Source organism: Pygocentrus nattereri, chromosome 10 (genome assembly GCF_015220715.1).
Source record: "Pygocentrus nattereri isolate fPygNat1 chromosome 10, fPygNat1.pri, whole genome shotgun sequence".
In the NCBI taxonomy this organism is placed as follows: domain Eukaryota; kingdom Metazoa; phylum Chordata; class Actinopteri; order Characiformes; family Serrasalmidae; genus Pygocentrus; species Pygocentrus nattereri.
In genome coordinates this window covers 32,253,056-32,271,495 of record NC_051220.1, presented here as the reverse complement: position 1 = coordinate 32,271,495, position 18,440 = coordinate 32,253,056, and the positions used below count along the sequence as shown (strand labels likewise).

General features: G+C 36.8%; 1 protein-coding gene across 5 annotated transcripts in view; it reads right to left on the bottom strand.

The window, feature by feature from the left end:
- Positions 1-18,440, bottom strand: part of ttll5 (tubulin tyrosine ligase-like family, member 5) — a 73,334-nt gene that overhangs the window by 14,917 nt on the left and 39,977 nt on the right. For all 5 annotated transcript variants that reach the window (XR_005130838.1, XR_005130839.1, XM_017690846.2 and 2 more), the window contains exons 27-31: positions 17,241-18,023; positions 16,949-17,130; positions 11,093-11,211; positions 3,612-3,780; positions 679-920 (exon numbers count right to left, since the gene is read on the bottom strand). Coding sequence is in view for 3 of the 5 variants with exons in the window: in XM_017690846.2 (XP_017546335.1) it covers positions 679-920; positions 3,612-3,780; positions 11,093-11,211; positions 16,949-17,130; positions 17,241-18,023 (1,495 nt within the window). In the remaining 2 variants the exon portion in view is untranslated. The remainder of the gene's footprint in view (positions 1-678; positions 921-3,611; positions 3,781-11,092; positions 11,212-16,948; positions 17,131-17,240; positions 18,024-18,440) is intronic.

Genomic DNA, 18,440 nt, shown 5'->3' with positions numbered 1-18,440 from the left:
CAGCGCCATCTACTCACAGTAGTCAAATTCATTTAAGCATTCACCATTAACACTAACATAGTCTCTCCCATTTTAATGCACCTTTATCTTGTACAAGTACAAATTCTGACTTCTACCAGAAAACAAAAGCTTAAGAAAAAAAATTTGATGCCGCTGTGTTGTTTATGCTGCCATGGCTATACCACTATCAACAACCACCATCTGAAATGCCTACACAGTCCAGATCAGACACAGATACTGAGCTTTTCTAGCCTTTCTTGCCTCCATTTGAATTACAGTTTAGGACTTTCTAAAGCCATAGTAATTTCAATTATTATAATTATTTTCCATCATCAGTAAAAGCAGTGAAAAAAAATTCAGAATTCTTTAGCCTATAAAAAGATCACACGTCAGCAATTTTTTATAAATCTCTTATATAGCATTATAAATGGAATGTGACACGTGGCAAACAGTAATAAACAGTTACTGACACTCTTGGCACTTTAAACAGCAGATAGCACTATATTACCATTTATAAGTATAAGCTGTAGTGTGAAATATCCTGTCAACTGTTAATAAAGCATAAGGACTGGTGCTTTATGAACTGAACAATGCTGAATTTGCACATCTTAATTCCAAAGCTATAACATTAACAAACTAAATTTTAGACTGCACTGTGCTCTTATTTTGAGGCCTTACTTGGTGATGCGTTGGGTGGCAGCTTTGCGTGAGGGTCCATCTTTTGGTATACTGCTGGGAGGTTTGGGGGTAAGAACAGTGACCCCACGACTGAGAATCTGGGATTTGGAATGGCCCTGGGCACTCAGTGCTTGGTTCATGTTGTACCGGGACTGTTGGGTGATTTGAACACAGGATGAGCTCGACGGAACATGGTTTTGGGGTACAGCACCAGGCAAAAGTGTGTGTCCAGCCAGCATGGCCTGGAGACAAACAGATACACACATAAACATACATTAGAAAATAATGAGTGGTAAGGACAGAACAGGAGAAAGGCATTAAAAATGAAGATATTCACTTTGACACAGACTCTAACCATCTGAAATTGAAACGGGCCAAGCTTTAGTTCCAGTACATCTGCACAATCTTTTCGTAGGAGAACATTAATTAATTTTTCAGTATATTTTCTGCATCTCTGCAAAATAATAACCATATCTTTATGCCTTTATTAGAAACAGCATTTTTCCTGCAAGTCATATGAGGTCAAACAGTAACAGACTCCAAAGTCACTGTATTCATTTACATGGAAGAAAGAAATGTCATGGCTTATCATAACAGCCACTAAATACTTTATAATCGGACATACCACAACACAAAAATTCTTCACATTTCATGCTTGTTTAGACAAGATTTCATTTGAATGAGTAGTTGGACTTGGTAAACATATTCCATTCCGAAAAGAAACTTAATGGCTACTGTTCATTGATTTGAATTGGTTGGGAATGCTGCACATTCCTTCCATCTAGTACCATTTTATACTTTACATGATTGGAGAACTTCAGAGTTTTCAGGGCTCTTTAAGCAAAGTGATAGCATTTTTCTGTGCAAGTTTATTTTCTGTATGTGTGGGATTGTGTGCTTCTGCAAAAGGATGTATACTCATATATGTTTATGCTTGGTGTGTGTGTTTATCTTCAAAGCATCCAGTAGTGTGACAGTGAATGTATTCCGAGGCTGCTAGGTTTTGATGAATGAGAGGGCTGAACTTGCAGGTTGGAGGGTTTGGGTATATGCTTCTGTTGAGCAAGGCCAGGAAAGGGCACCTTTCTAATGTTGCCAAATGGCTGTTGGCCAAGCCAGCCAAGGAGCCGTGCAGTCTGCACCCAGTGACTGGAATATGGAGCAGAGCAGCCCAATAACACACTTCTGATTACTATATTTCAGTCCACAATGAAATGTGTTTAAACTGTAGATAATAACAGTAGCCGTCATGCCCCTGTTACAACTGTTTTCAACAGCAAAGAACGAAATTTAAATGAGCAGAGAAAAGAACACTAACTACAAACAACATTTTTCTAAGGCACATTATTGGGCATGGCTCAGTTCCTCTAACAGATTCATACAAGAAATGCACAAAAGAGAGTAAACAAGCGTTTGCACTGATGTGCTAAAATACACATTCAAAATATCTTGTATTATACCAGATGCGCGTGCTTCCGTGACAACAAATCATGCGAGCAGTATTTACCTATACAAAGCTGTATTCATCTGGAGCACTGACACAAGCTCTCTGGGTCAGGAATGCAAAAGAATGCACGTGTTCTCCGAAACTAAGCTTGCCATTTTCTAGGACCAGGCTAAGTTGTCACATATGTTTAAAGAAATTATTTTATAAAAGCTATCTAACTTTGAACTAGACCTTTAAACTTTCTGTGTGGGTACCTTATTAAAAAAAGAAAAGAAAAAATACTTTGATTAAGATACAAGTTTTAACCTAATTTTACTTTTCAGATCTCAATGTTCTAAATATTTCAGGAGGATGTTCAATGGCATATTGATGAGGAAGGGGAGCAGCTGTCGTTCTAGAATTCCGTGAAAGATGTTGCAGATGCCTGTAAGCTCATGTGAGGAGACATACAGCAGAAAAGTAAATGTCTGATAAGCTCTCAAAAAGTGCTATGAAGAGTGAACTGTCATTCAACTGACCAAACTGTTAAAGTTTAAGCAAATCAAAACTACCTGTAAGACATGATCTGGAGGTCATTGAATTTTCTGTGCCAGGCAGATGGACAGAACAGTATTATTCTATTCTGAAGGCATTTCTGTGGTTTCATGAATAAGCGTCTGGTCAAAGAAGAGACAAAGAGATCCAATAGGAGGAGCAGAATTAAACTGGTAGAGTTTAGGGAATATCCAGTGATACTGCCCTGACTCATCAAGGCCAAGTTCACCCACTAAGCATATATACATAAAAAAAACACACACACACACACACACACACACACAAAAAGATGACCACACACAAACTGAGCGCCACTTGTCTGCTGACATGTAGGTTGGCTCATTCAGTTCACTGAGGCTTTATTATTGCACAGCACTGAGAATAGATACTGAGCCAACTAAACTGTTTATACCTGCACATTTATTTAACCCATCTTCAAACTTCTGTCTCAATTAAACAAACAGGAACTACATCCTGACTTCGTTTGTACTCTCCAGTTGGGCGTTTGCAGAAATCATTACACAATCACACCAAATTTACGCCAAGAAAAACAAAAGCACTAATTACAAACTTGATCCCAAGCAATGACACATTATGAAAGTATTATACATGAATGACAAATTGACCATATAAATGAACAACGCAGGGGTCAATGCCAAAGGCTGGGGGAAAGATACAGCAACAGAAACAGAAACAAACACAGACATTTAGACTACATTTCACAGGAAAAATTAAGATCATAATGCTGAACAGAGTGGAAAGTCAAAAAACTAAAAACAAATAAAAGGCAGCAAAAACTGAGCCAATTTAAATTGTGCAAACAGCTTACACTAGAACTGTCAAAAAGAAATTAAATGTTTGTGATATGTTTTGAGTATCATGTCTTTTCAGCAGCATTTTGTGGGCTGTTCTTTTTTGTTTGCTACATAATCAATCATATTTTACCACTGACCTGATGACGTGTCCGGCTCTGGTCCAGCAGCTGCCTGGACTGCACTTTTTGCTGCTGGAGTTGCTGAATGGCAAATTGGAGCTGATAGCTACTGGAGGTAGGCTGACAACTTTGTTGTGGAGTGGCTCTTATAATGTGGTTATGCTCTCCATCACCCACAGCTTCACACCTGTGATGCAGATTAAAAGGAAGAGAATTCTGTATGCACAAAGGTTGGATCATTATGTATTAGTGTTCATGTCAGTAGGTGGCAGAGGCAAGCTTTTAAACATGGAAGAAACCCTGAAACAGTTTGGATTCAAATGCAGGAAGAACTGAATGACTGGTTTTCAAAAGAACATCATAACACATGAGCACACTGCTTGAGACTGTATATGACATGTAACGCAACCTATGCTGATATGCCTATGCTAATGTACTAGAAAAACTTCAGTGATAGAAAGGAAAACATCTGAATTCATTGTGCCAGTTCTTTTCATTAATTTGCTTGTACAGTTGTACAAATTGTATCACACAAAATGATATAGACTACTATATCCAGGTTATTTCCCAGAGACATCTCCAACATTTAATGCCAAAATTTAAAATAAAAAACCTGTACCTGTGCTTTGTGTTTGTAAAATAAATCATAAAATACTGCATCTTTCTCCTTAATTCTGACAGTAAAGACTTTTCTGCACCCACCACCTGCAGCCACCCAGTGTTCCTAGTGGCAAACATCAGCCTTATAGAACACATAACCTCTCAGTGCCCTGTGTTTGACATGTCACGTTCCATCATCATCACCAGCTGAGTGCCCAGAAAAGCAAACCTTTGAATGATTCCATGCGTTTGTAACCCGATAAGCCCTCACTTGAGCTCAGCTTATGAGAGCCTTTTGCCTTTTTGTTCATCTCTACAACTGCAAGGTATCAGAGAGGTCACCTCAGAAAAAATTCAATACAGCAGCAGTGTAAAAGAGCAGAGAGAATGTCTTTAAGTCTTTGTTTAAAGAGCAGCGCAGCATAAGCACAGAGAACAGAGAAAACAGGATAAAAGAAATAAGGTCCATGTGCATCTCCAAACAATAAACCATAAAAAATATCATAATTTCCTCAAATAATATGTTACACTACTGTGCAGCATAATTTAAGGAAAATACTGGCATGCTCATCGTACTACAAGTGGTAATCTTGTAGCAGGCTACATGTGAAAAGCCCATTATGTAGAGCCAGAAACACACATAATCAGAAGACTTTCAGGATACTTCTCACATGATTTTTTTCCAATAAGTAATACAATTCAGAACTCAGTGATAAAGCAATTCTGAGCTTCAAACCAGTTCAAGCTGTTTTAATGCCTCCCTGCTTAATTATGCTTCAGTTTAAAAAAAATTATATATATATATATATATATATATATATATATATATATATATATATATATATATATATATATATATATATATACTTGCAAATCTAAATGCAATAAACCACAAACAAGAGAAGCAATCTAATGGAACAATAGCAACACTGATGTAGGAGAGGGATGCACACTCTGTTAGAGCATTCACCCCTGACAGTGATGGTGTCAGTCAGAAATTACTTATTGTACCCAAAGTTGATATGAACAATAACTACAATGCCAGTTATGCACATGTTAAGTATTATTCTCATGCACAGCTAAATGTGGGAAAAAGGTCTGCTCAGGGAAATGACATCATTCAGCATCATTCCACAGCCCTGGAGTAATACCTCAAAGCACCAAGCTGGTCAATGTGGCTAACATCAGGACACTGAGGATCAGGGTATTTCCATCACCTATTTATTTTCTTTCTCTTTCTCTTTCTTTCTCTCTCTCTGCTCGGCTTAGGAAAATATGGCCAATGCAGGGTCACACAACATTGAATGTATTGTTAATAAGTGGCTAGCCAAAAGACACTGAAGGAATTCAGGGAGGTCAAAAGGTCAGAGTTAAGATCAACATAGCCAACATACAGTAAGCATCAGTTTCCAGAACCTAAAGACTGCACATTATTATACAGCATAGTAAACCAGGTGTACATCTGCAAATGCAGCTACAGAGAAAGTTAGCACAGCTCCCACTGCACTGTCTCTTGGGTATCTATGTCGACTTATTAACACACTACTGTTATCTTAGGGTGGAATTTCTCACTACACTACCTCAGCGGAGAACCGAGCACACAACTCTCCATTTGGATAAAAGATCAATAAAAACTGGTTCATATAATAGTATACATCAAACTGTAGTATACAACTTTTTTAGAATCTGTTTCAGAAGCTCTGACAGATGGTTCTACAGTTTTTAGGAAGCACTAAATAAACAAAACTAGACAAAAAGTACTGTGCAAAAGTCAGAGACCATACTTTATTTATTTAATCTCCAATTACAATGCCTATTAAGTACAAGTTATTTATTTTCAGTATTTCTTTTTTAGATTTTTCAGCTTTTATCTTTATTACAGCTTCAGTTCTTTTTGGTAGGCTGGCCTTTAATTTTTAAAATCTAAAAGGATACTTTTGCACACCTCCAAAGATCTTGGATGATGGATGCATCTGTAATCGCAAACATTCAGTGATGTTGAGGCAGGTGTGGAAGGAGAGAGCAATTAAAACTACAAGAAAACATGTATATTGTACAAGATTATACAACACAGAAAGTCCAACAGTAACACACCAAATTCCAGTTTTAAGTTGGTGCCTCCCTTGGAAAAAGGCCATGGACAGCGAAAAAAATATAAACAAAACTTTTTTTTTTTTTTTACCTAAACCTAAACCTAAACTAATTAAAATAAGTAATCTAACTGAAAACTAAACAAAACATATATATACACATATGCGACACCTGTACCCTTACCAAGTGTTTTTAACAAAGGACTTTCTACATGCTGTTCATGTACATACCCAAACTAGCCCAAACGTTTCCCTGGATTTTAAAAGCTACCAACTGGACTGGACTGTCAACTAGACTTCACAAGTTTATCAACAAGGCTAACAAATACTTTAAGCAAAATACTTAGTGATTTTTCCTCCACATGTTTTTTACAAAATGGTCCTAAGACTGAAGCTCCTCCCCTTCTACTGACATTGTTCCTCCTGATTGGTAAACTAAGTAGAACTGAATCCAGCAAAGGGAAAAAAGCTCCTTCCTTTTTTAATCACTGAATAGTTTAATATATGTTTGCTAAACTTTGCTGAATAATATCCAATAGGATAATCGATACCATCATCATCCTCCTGCAACAGGACTGCACCAGCTCCCACTGCACTAGCATTCACTTCCAACTTCAACAGTTTGGAGAAGTCAAGAGCAGCAAGTCCTAGAGCAGTAGACAGTAAAACCTTAATGTGCTCAAATGCATGCTGGCACTCCAGGGAGCATATAAACTTCACAGCATCACAGAGAAGCTAACAGAGAATATTTTTTTTCAGAACCTGTGATAGTATCTCATCATGTGGCTTCTTGACAGCTAGACATCCTTTCAGGCCCATAGCAATAATCTGCTTTCTCACGGAGGCTGAACAGGAACACCTGTGGATTTGTTTCATATCTGAGGCAAAAGTGGAGCTTATTTTTGTCTTGTCATGGTCTCTGACTTCTACACAGTAATATACTTCAGTACCTACAATTCAAACTCCGCTACAGGTTTCAATTTTCAGTTTAGTTACTCATCAGTTCCTTAAATAAAAACATCTCACAAAGTACCACAAAGTAGCATTTACAAGGTGCTTCCACTTTAGGGAGATGCTAATACTTTCAAGAAATTGTGCCAAAATCTATTAATGTAGAGCATTCCATACTTATTAGTCTGAGTCAAAGTTTCCCAAAGTAAGATCTTAACAACCTAACATCATTTACTTATACCAAAAGACGACTAAACACTTAAATTCATGTTCTGTCAAGTTTATTACAACAACCAAAAAGTAATAAAATGCATGCAGTAAATCACCTTTTTTATTTATGTCAGATAAAAGCTTTGGCATAATAACAGAAATAACTAAAAGACTACACTGTTCATGTGAGCAGAAAACCATAGAAATAAAAGGTCTGTTTTTTTTGTTGTTTTTTTTTGCTGATCATGAAGAATGAAACAGACAGAGTACTACTACAGCTGGTATAAGGAGCCAAGGTAAAGGAGAAAGTCAAATCAGCATTATCCTCTCTGCTGGGCTCCACATTCCTCCAGCTGTACTCCAAAACCTAAATATTCAATAATTATGACATTCCATTAGAATCCTTAACCCCGTCTATTATTACTGCTTGCTAGCAGTACCCAATAACTTACTGGAAATGAATCTCTACCCAAGCCAAGAGCAGAGGCAGTCTGAGCACCCATCCAAGAGCAGCTAAAATTACCAAAATATTTCACAGACTTATGACAACACTGTCATTTACAATGTTTGCCACACACTTGCTGTTGAAATGTAATAATACAATGCTCAGCCACAGGTCATATATTCTGTTGTTAGGTTACTTTAAAAAGATCAGTGTCAAGACTATCAGTATTCAACAGATAGGGAATGAATCATTAAATCAAATCAAATGGCAGTGCTGTTTTTTTTTTATTTTTATCAGATTCAATAAGATACAATCTCAGTTCCAACTGTGGGTTTAGGGGTTAACAGGTATAAATGAAGGGTACATTCGTGGCAGTACAATGGTTGAAAAAAAAAAAACGAAGTGGGAATATGGTTTGGAAGTGCTGATACAGCATACCTGGCAGCTCCTGGCGAGAGCAACTTCAAAGGCCCCTACTCTTTGAAAGGCATCACGCCTCACCCCCTTGGCTTCTTAAAGAGCCAGTATGCTTAACGGCTTCAGCATGTTTGGCACAGACCACTGGTCTCAAAATGCTGGATGTGGAGTGTGGAGGGAGGGCTCAGGAAATCAAACATTAAAAGACAGCATAGTGGTCGCAACAATCAAGTAGACATATCCCATTAACTTGTTAAAATAATGAAACTTTAGACATTCAGTATCAGTGTGATACTGTATCATCATTCAGTATCAAGGTGTAGAGGGATAACAACATGCTGGTTAGGTTTAATTTAGTTTGGTTTAGGGCACAGCAGACAGCAGCCAGTGGAAAGTTCCAAGCAGATGCTGCACAAAAGGGATGCCATGTTTTGACCAGAAACAAACCTTCAACTACAAACACAGACCTACTGCCAAAACAAAAAGGGGAATAGTTCAGGGAAAAGACTACATTCTCTTAGGTGTTATCACCAGTGATATTAAGATTAATTACTAACTAATCGCAACTGTGGCCATGACTCAAAAAAGAGGGATGATTTAATATGAACTGGCATGGTGGCAATTGATACATACTGTGCGTGTGGAGTGAAAGGTGCTCTGTAACCAGATAATAAGAAAGAGAACATGCCAACAAGGCATTTAGGTTATTAGAAGTGAAAGTCTATTTGGGAAATCTAAGCAAGCAAGCTGTGAGAAGATTATAAATTGTAAAAAGTCTTTCATTCTTCTGTGGAAATAAAAACACTTTAAAAAGAGAAAAAGCCAGACATTCCAAGAATTCCTTGACAGTTCCATACATAAAAAAGGGTTGGACTAGAAAAACAGAAAAGGAGAGATGAGGGCCAAAGTGTCTGAGACATTGTCACTCACGTATCACTATAAAAATACAGAAGAAACCACATATACTTAACCCTTCCTGTGCTTGTATGGCTCTCTGAAGCACTGCATAGAATAGTTCCATGCAAGGACTGCTGAAACAGCAGTATAACCACCCACTCCCTCTAGGTTAGCCCACTAACATGGGCTTAAAAAAATGAGACGTTAAATGTTATTTGAAACATTGAGATGAAATGCAAAAATATATTTTATTACTGCAATTATCTTCCTCTTTCACTCACTCTCTCCACCACAGAGATGACAGAGGTCAGAATAACAAATTGAATGTAGGAGCCATTTCTGATAGAATGCATGTGGGAGAGAAATGTTTTATTCTACCTCTTGCCCTGACTCACCACAAAGATTTCTGCTATAGCCAGCTTTAACACACACACATATACATACAATATATATATACATACTATATATATATATATATATATATATATATATATATATATATATATATATATATATATACATATATACATATATATACATACTATATATATATATATATATATATATATATATATATATATATATATATACATATACATATACACATACATACACACACACACACATGTGTATGTGTATATGTATATATATATATATATATATATATATATATATATATATATATATATATATATATATATATATATATATATATATATACACACACATATATATACATACATACACACACACACAAAGATAAAGTCAGACAGATGTGTTTCTTATTTCAAAGGGTTGGTAATGAATTTTGCTTAGAAGTCCCACAGCTTAAATGACTTCTTTTTCACCAAAATGTAGACTCCCAGCTCTCTTTAAAGATTCTTCAGAGACCATTAAACTGGCCTTTAAGTTTTATTGCCTGTGACCGATTTGGCCAACACAAACTAAGCACCTATAAAATTGTCCAGAGATGATTACACTGAGAAAGCCTACAGAATACTAATTTGCCCCATTCAATGAGAAACTTTCAGTTAGTAACACACACAGGATTTGAACCCTACAATCTCGTGTAACTCTTAAAAACATACTGCCTTTGGCTGAAGGGAGAGCCGATTGGTAAGAAGTAAAGTGAAAGAACAAGAGGTAGAGAGGGAAGAACTAGTGTACATCTGCACCACTAAATGGTGCTAGCATGCACATCAGTGGACGGAGATACACTGAAGCAAACAAGATGTTGCTGTGAGATTATTTCCCACTTGAGACAAGTGGGTACAAAAGGTCAATGCAAAATCTTTAATGGCTTTCTATCAAGAGGTAGCATGGTCAGCAAGGATTTCGGTTAAATTCAACCAGTCAACCAACAAAACAAAATCAACCAAATTTGCAAATATAACATCCGCTTATGCCAATCCCCAGGAAAAATAGTGATCTGATTTAGAAGCAAGTAGAGGAAGCAAGTGTAATATTTTCTCACTGTACAGTGACAGGACCACAAATGATAAGAGACATTTGCAGAATTTTAAAGGTTGTAATATTAAAAGAATAAACGCATAATGCAACCACAAAATCCTTTCCCTCCAATTCCAACATTTACCATGGCACTTGCAGACCTATTTGTCCAAAAACGACTGGATTTCTCATAGTCACAACACAGAAATGAACTACAATAGCACCAAAAACAACAGTGGTGTAATGTTTCATTACAGTGCTATGCAGCATGACTGTGACTTGTTATCACAAATGCATAAAAGACTGCTTGTGAAACAACTTGTCAACTTAATATACTGTGCTGTCAGCCTCACAGCAAGTGTTCAAATAGTGCTCCCTGTTAGTCCATGCAGACCAGCATGTGTGTGCGTGCGTACATACGTGCATGCATGCGTACTTACCTGCCTCTAGAGAGGCTAACGTCTGAGTGTAGGGCTCTCACTGTTCCAGACTGCGCCCCCGGGGTCAGGCTGAGTCCTCCTCTGCTGAACACTCCATTGGCCAGGTTCAGACTGGTCAACTATAGGAAGGAAAAACAGTCTAATTACGCACTAACAATCAAAATAAACGTGATCTTATACTTAAAGCTCTCTCTGCTCAAGTTATGTACTGAAAAACATTGCAAAAACAAAGTTGAGGGCACACACATATAATCCCACAGCAGCACTGTGTATTCTGATGTAACCCTGATGCTGCGCACAACTAGGCCGCATGGCTATTTGGTGGTGGCTTTGCATATGTTCCAGTGGTCTGTCCTTAATCCTCAATAGGAGTGTTTTAGTTTACACTTGACTGACCATGACACAGTACCCTGTGGTGACTGAGGAGAAGCAACTGTCAAACCAAAGCAGTGACAAGTAATCCAACAGCCAACCCCTCTCTTATAAGCCTTAAATAACCCTTCAGAGGTCAGCAGGTTCAACTTTTCAAACTTTTTTTCTGTGCTCCCTTATTTTTTCAAGATAAAGTTAATTCAGAATGAATGACTTTCTATGCAACTTGCAAGCAATAAAATAAAAATGAATAGTTTGTTTCAATCACTCACTATATTTCACTTCTAGCAATAAAAATGCATTACATAATGACATAATTTCCTGTAAAAATGGTCACATAAATTTTGATTTATCAATAAAAAAAAAAGTTATCTTTTTATTTTATATTTGTTTGTCTTGAGTTTTCTGTCTCTAAGTGGTGAAATGTGGCAGAATTCCTTTTAAAAACTCATTTTTCACTCAGTCTAACTACACCTCTCCACCATGCTGTTTGTGATTTTGTTTCTTGTGAGCACATAAGGAAAATCTGTCACAGCAGTAAATTTATACAGAATCGCATGAAATTTAAATAAATAAATAAATATATACAATAACATTTTCAGCATAATTTTCAGGTATTGACAAACAAGTTTTCCACAAGTTGAACGGCAAAACATTTGTTGACACTCCTAAAATATAACAGATAACCTACATTGTCAAACTTCTTAAGCATTAAAGCATTTTTTGTAAAAATCCTTTGTAGCTACTGACAGCACTTTTCTTGGTCTATTTGTTCAGCATATAACAAACATAACAAAATATAACACTACAAAACTTAATAAATTATGTATCGCAATATTTAACATTTTTGTGATTAGCAAACAACTTGGAATGAATAAAATGCACCAGCAAGACTATGAGTAAATTGAGTTACTACACACTGGTAGTTGTTGTATACATTCTCTCTATAATTGATCTAAATCTTTCTTTTTTATGAAACATATAGTTGTTCTATATTCTAGAAGTAAAGACTATAGCTTGAATATAAGAATGCAATGTATAATCAATGGAGTCAACTAAAAATCAATGAACAAAATAGTTGCTAACAAATGTAGCTGTTGATTAGTTGGTGACGTCATCGCATATGTTTTTTTGTCATGTTACTTCACGTTATGAGCTACAGCTAAAGTTTTCTATTTTGAAATACATTTTCTCTCAATCAATGGATTGCTAATGGTGTTGAACATACTAGAAAGCTGCATGGGAATGGGAATAGTGGTAACACTGCATTTAAAAAGCATTGCATTTCCATTTCCACAGTAATCCACAGACAAAACAAAAAATATTCTGTGAAATGTTGCTAAACTTATATTCCTGAAAAATTTTTATTTCTGTTACCGCCACAGTAACGGTATGAGTGCTGTCTTCCACATAGTTTAATCCAAAACACTCTCCGATCCTGTACTGAGATTATTTTTTCTGTGCTTGAAAGACACAGTTGAGTTTATGTCATGGTAATGTTTACGGCTAGAGAATGGGCTGCAGCAAAGTTTTGCGAACACTGGAAAATTGGAAAATACTTTCTAAATCTACAACTCTATGTATGCGTGCCCACTGTGAATTACATTCAAATTCAGTTGAGTGATTTATGGGTTTATTTTATTTTGTTCCAACTTGACTTTTGGACAAAAGTGACAACTCACATTTATTGTGAAACTGCACATATAGATGGGCAATAAATATAGGACATATGGGGGGACAAATCTTTGTCTTTATTGTTTAATAGCACATACATAAACACTGAAATCTAAATAAGATCCATAGAGTATGACTCCTAATAGTCAATTATTTGTTTTAATACTCAAGATTATTTGAAAATAATCTTATTAAAATAGTTGTTAGTTGAAGCCCTACTTGAATATACATAACAACATTAACATATCATACTGCTATCCACAGCCATGGTATATAGTTAGAAAGCTAGGGCCAAGTATAAGCAGACCAATAATCAAGGACCTGGTCAATTCACAAAACAACATGTATGTGCAAAATATGTATAGGTGGAGAGACAGAAAGCTGTCTTTTGCTCTACATATTTTTTAACATTTTATAATTCTGAAACATGACGTAGAGGTTATCTAGAAGCCATTAACATTCACCCAATGGAAATATGCAATTATAACACAGACCCCAGAAAGGAGGAAGTGATTATATTCTTAATATCTCTCCCACTCATCAGTAACACATAGGCTGTAAACAAAGTCTACACTCATGAAAAGCACTGGACCAAAAGACTGATGCAACATCTGCAGGAAAGATTAGATGAGCAGTGATTAAACATCAAGTCCACAACATAGATTTGCTTTTCTGAATATACTGTCTTTACAAGACCAGAATTGCAGCACTGGACTTTTGAGGCTTTTCCTGCCTTTTTGGAGCTGACAGAACTGTTTATTTTCCCAGAGTTTTAGGCTGGGTTTCTAGGCAGGTGGACAGCTTGTTTGTCTGGTTGTCATGCCAGAGAAAAGGAAATGTCAAACATTCCTCAGCGACAGGTGTTTAAATTAATGCAAGATTTGACAGAGCACAGCCAGGTCTTTGGAGCGTCCCTGGTTTCCTTAAAGGAGTGCATTTTTTGAATAGATATTTGCTTGAGATCCACCATCCCTTGTCAAAAGATATCAAAGAACATTGCTCTTAAACAGAAATAGCATGGCCAACAGTAAAAACAGCACTTCATTACAGTGCTGTGATGCATAGCTGGTCTTTTTGCCTGTTATCAAGAAAAAATCCAGAGGTGCTTTTGTCCATTCAGATAAAAGGTAACACTGTGCTGTATACTTTCATTTTTCTCTGCTATGAAAGGCTTGATTTATTTTTCATTTCCAGACTACTTTTTAAAAATTCATTGGTGCATTATACAATGTTAAAAATTTATGCTTTTATAATTGCAAATAGCTTGGGCCATCTTGGGCCATCAAAGTATACTAATATAATACAATAAAGTACCACATAGCTTCAAAGACTAATGTGTTCCTTTTGCTTGCAATTTTGCACAAGGCCATTAAAAATCTGCTGAATCATATCATATCTGTGCCCAGTTTCACAGTATCTTCTCCCTGTACTACAAAATCCCAGCATTTGAATTTAGCCTGTCTGTGGGTCAAATGCCACTAAGCAGTGCCACGTCTCCAGTGAGAGTTAGAGGAAATTACAGTCATACCTCAGCCACATTACAAACACTGAATGCCTCAGAAGATGACCATCCTAGAGCAATGATTTAATTGAAAAGCTAAATATATAGTCAGATATGCAAAGTATGTCCCTTTTCAAGACCCTAAATGTTCATTTTATTTGTATCTTGCTCTCATGACCGCAGATCTAAAAATACAGGAAAATCGTCAGCAAATTATCCATTTAGTGCAGTAACAGACACATTTAAAACATCTGTCAGTGAAACTATGATGTTATTCCAGCCAAAAAGACTTGATGGTGGATGAATGAAATATCTTACTGCCTCAATTCTCCTGGGTAGAAAGAATACCAGCCAAGATGGCAGTAAGCTTTTCTAATGTGAATATCTTTGCATGGTGCAGCTTCTATATTTGGGGCTAAATGAGCCGAGGTGAAACAGAAATGTTATTATGCTAGGCTGTACTGAGTGTGCATGTGCTAATGATGCATATTAAAGCTGAAAGTTTATTTCATGATGGCTATCATGTTGCACTTGCATTTCTGGCCAAGGTCACAGGAGACACTTTAAAATTATTGTTTGGATTTTTGAAAGTGCCATTTACACAATCACAGAGCCTTTTTTGAGTAATCATGTTATCTATTACCTGGCATAATGCACCATTACCTGGCATAATGCATCATCTGAAATGCATTTCTATCACAGTTATATGCTCTTTCATGTTATGGTACTGTAAATGAAGTCAGTCAGTATGTATAGGCATATGACAAGAGAACATGGCATGCTTGCTATGATATTTGGTCACTAAAGTAACTTGTTAGCAAACAGGGTCATTGGATAGCAATGAATTGCGTTAATGATTTACTTAAGTTTCAAAGAATATATAAGCAGGGTCGCACTCAGGTCTCATGGTGTGACAATTAAATGATAAAATGACAAAAAATAAAGAGTTGAAATAGCAACATAAATTATCATTACGAGAAAATATTTCTATATATCCATAAAAAGAAATAGAAAGAAAGCATAAAGAAAGTGAATGCCACAACAGGCCACTTTCAGGACACATTTAAAAATGTATTTTTAAAACATTTGTACAAACGAAACCAGCTCTTGGAGCACCTAAATTCTCATTAAATTTTGCAGACTCAAAAATAGTAATAATCAAATACTCATTTTACCAGATATAAAGTATTTACAGCACTGATCGCAAAGTTGCCTCCAAAAGTGTAAGTGGGGACAATGTCTTGCAAATTAATAAAACTTTACAACGTACAACTTATTTCATTTAATTACAGTGCAAAACAAAGCAGAGAACAGATTTGTTCATGTGTTTGTAAAACTCAAAAGTGTATCTTGGAAAGTAAGTCCCCACCATGACCCAAATGAACTTTCCATGGTAAACAAAGCAAACACCTTCTAATGTAACAGTATACATTAGAGCGGAGAACTGGGGAGACATAAAATGTGCAATCTGTGTGGTCTAGTGACATCGCAAAGAGGAGAAAGGAAGGGAAGGAATTAAAAGGAGCTCAGCCAGTGGGCTTCCCACTGAAACCCTTCAGGGCAGAAATGATATACAGAAAAAAAACAAGAGGTAGCACACATACAGTTCTTACACCCCCACTTGGTGCCAATTTGCCACATTCTTTTATTTATAAGCATCAATTACTCAGAAAAAATCTGCCTGCCTGCTAAATATCAACAAAAAGTACCTCCCCTGTGGAGCATCTGATAACGAGACCTCACACAGAGCTGCTGCAGACATGTATCATCCACTGACTCTACCACGTACCATGTTATAGGACCTTTCAAGTCTCTCTTATCTTTGACACTGCTTAAGCACTAAAAAAGGCTATGTTATCATTACTATTCATACCAAAAGCTAACAACTGAAAGTAATGGTAATCAGCAATACCATGTACTTTATGTGCTGTACATATAGCCAAGAAAAAAAAGCTTTCTTATAGTAATTTTCATAAAAATGTGCCCTACATAGCAATCTTCTGATATCAGAAATAATAGACATGTATGTTGTAATGGTGTTAAATGAGCTGCCTTAAATTCAAAAGATTATAGGCTTGGCATGAAAGTATTAGAGCACAACATTTCTGGTGGGGCAAAAGGCTTTGCCACCCTATAATGCCTTGCTGAGGAATTTCCAGAAAGTAACCTAATGTAAACAATCTGAAGATTAAGTACTGTGCCAAAGTCAGAGCCACCCTTTTTCAGAGACCCATTTAATTTTCAGTCAACAACCATAAAAATAATAAAAAATAAATAAATAAATCACCATATGGTGACTGGGCACTCACATGTTGTGTAAGCAGGCTAATGTGGCTGGAGGTGCTGTACTGGCGAGCTGCTTGTTTCTCCACTAGTTTTTTCAAGGCAGACACAATAGCCAGCTGGTTAGACTGGGCCTGAGCTGACAGCGAATCTGGCTCCTTAAACACTCCCGCAGAACCAGGTCGAGGCTTACTAGCCTTACGTATCACTGAAGGACACACAAAACCATATAGCACATCACATAGCTGAAGAATTTCCTGAACTGATAAATGCACAGTATACAAGATCCATTATTGACAGAAGACAAAAATAGTTTACCCTGCCCTGCAGAGGAAGGCCGTGAGAGTTTCTGATTGTAGAAGTTCACAGCATTGGGATTGGATGCTCCAGTGGAGATGCCATTAGCGGAAGGCTGTTCCAAACGAGAAACCCGGAGTCGCTGCAGTACATCAGTAGAAGCCACTGATCCAGCTGAACTAGAAACTGACGAAGCCCACATGACACGTGTAGGCTGGAGGGTGTTGGATGAAGAAGGTACAGCAGCCTGTGGTTTGTTTTGAGGTTCAGCATGCGGGTGAGGTGGAGGCTGAACGTATGGTGGGGGTTGGGGTTCAGAAAAAGATGATGGGAAACAGTGCTGCAGGTGGATGTGTTCACAGTCTATGGCTGCAGGATAAGATGAAGTGTGCTGGGAAGCCAAAACCCTGGCTTGGGCTTTACAACTTTTTACAATTTCAGGCTGAACCTCACTGACTTTGATTATTTTTGATAGGGCTATGGGGTGGGATTTGTCACTGCCAAGCTCTCCATCTGGTGTACTTCTCATTTTGATTTCATTACTTTCAGTCTCAAATGCAGCTAAGACTTCAGACTGCACTTGAGTCACTGTATCTCCATTTCGTGTTTTGTTTTCACCGTTATTTAATGTACTGTATTTGCTATCTCTATTTCGGACAGTGTTACGGTGCTTGGCCATATTAAGAGTTACAGCAATTTTGTTCTCTCTGGGTTGAGTTGCACTCTGTTGAATTTCTTCTTCTTTTTTTGCTTGGCTGGCCTTGCCAGCAGTCACAGAGGACTCTGATTTGGAATTCACCAGAGCTGGTTAGAGAAAAAATGTAAAAGTTAATTAACTTGGATCAAACACAACTGTTTAAGGCCACCTTTACATCTGACTTTAAACACAATATCTTCATAACACCACACTTCATGCTGAAGATGAGCCACATGACAAGTGTTTTTTTTAAAGACACTTGCCTTGGTCATCAGGTAATATGGTTTGACAAGAACTTAACTAGTACTAGGAAACACAAGCTCACACAGTTGTGTGATTGATGCTAAAAAGCAAACTGCATCACTGTGTTATGGTTTAGCTCAATTATGCTCAACAACAAAAAATATTTAAATGTGTTTTTCAATAGTTAAATGTGTTTGTTATTAGTTATGCCTATTTTAATTGTGCAATATTAAGAAGAAAAAAACACTAATAGATGGTTTTAACAGTTATGTATAACTTCA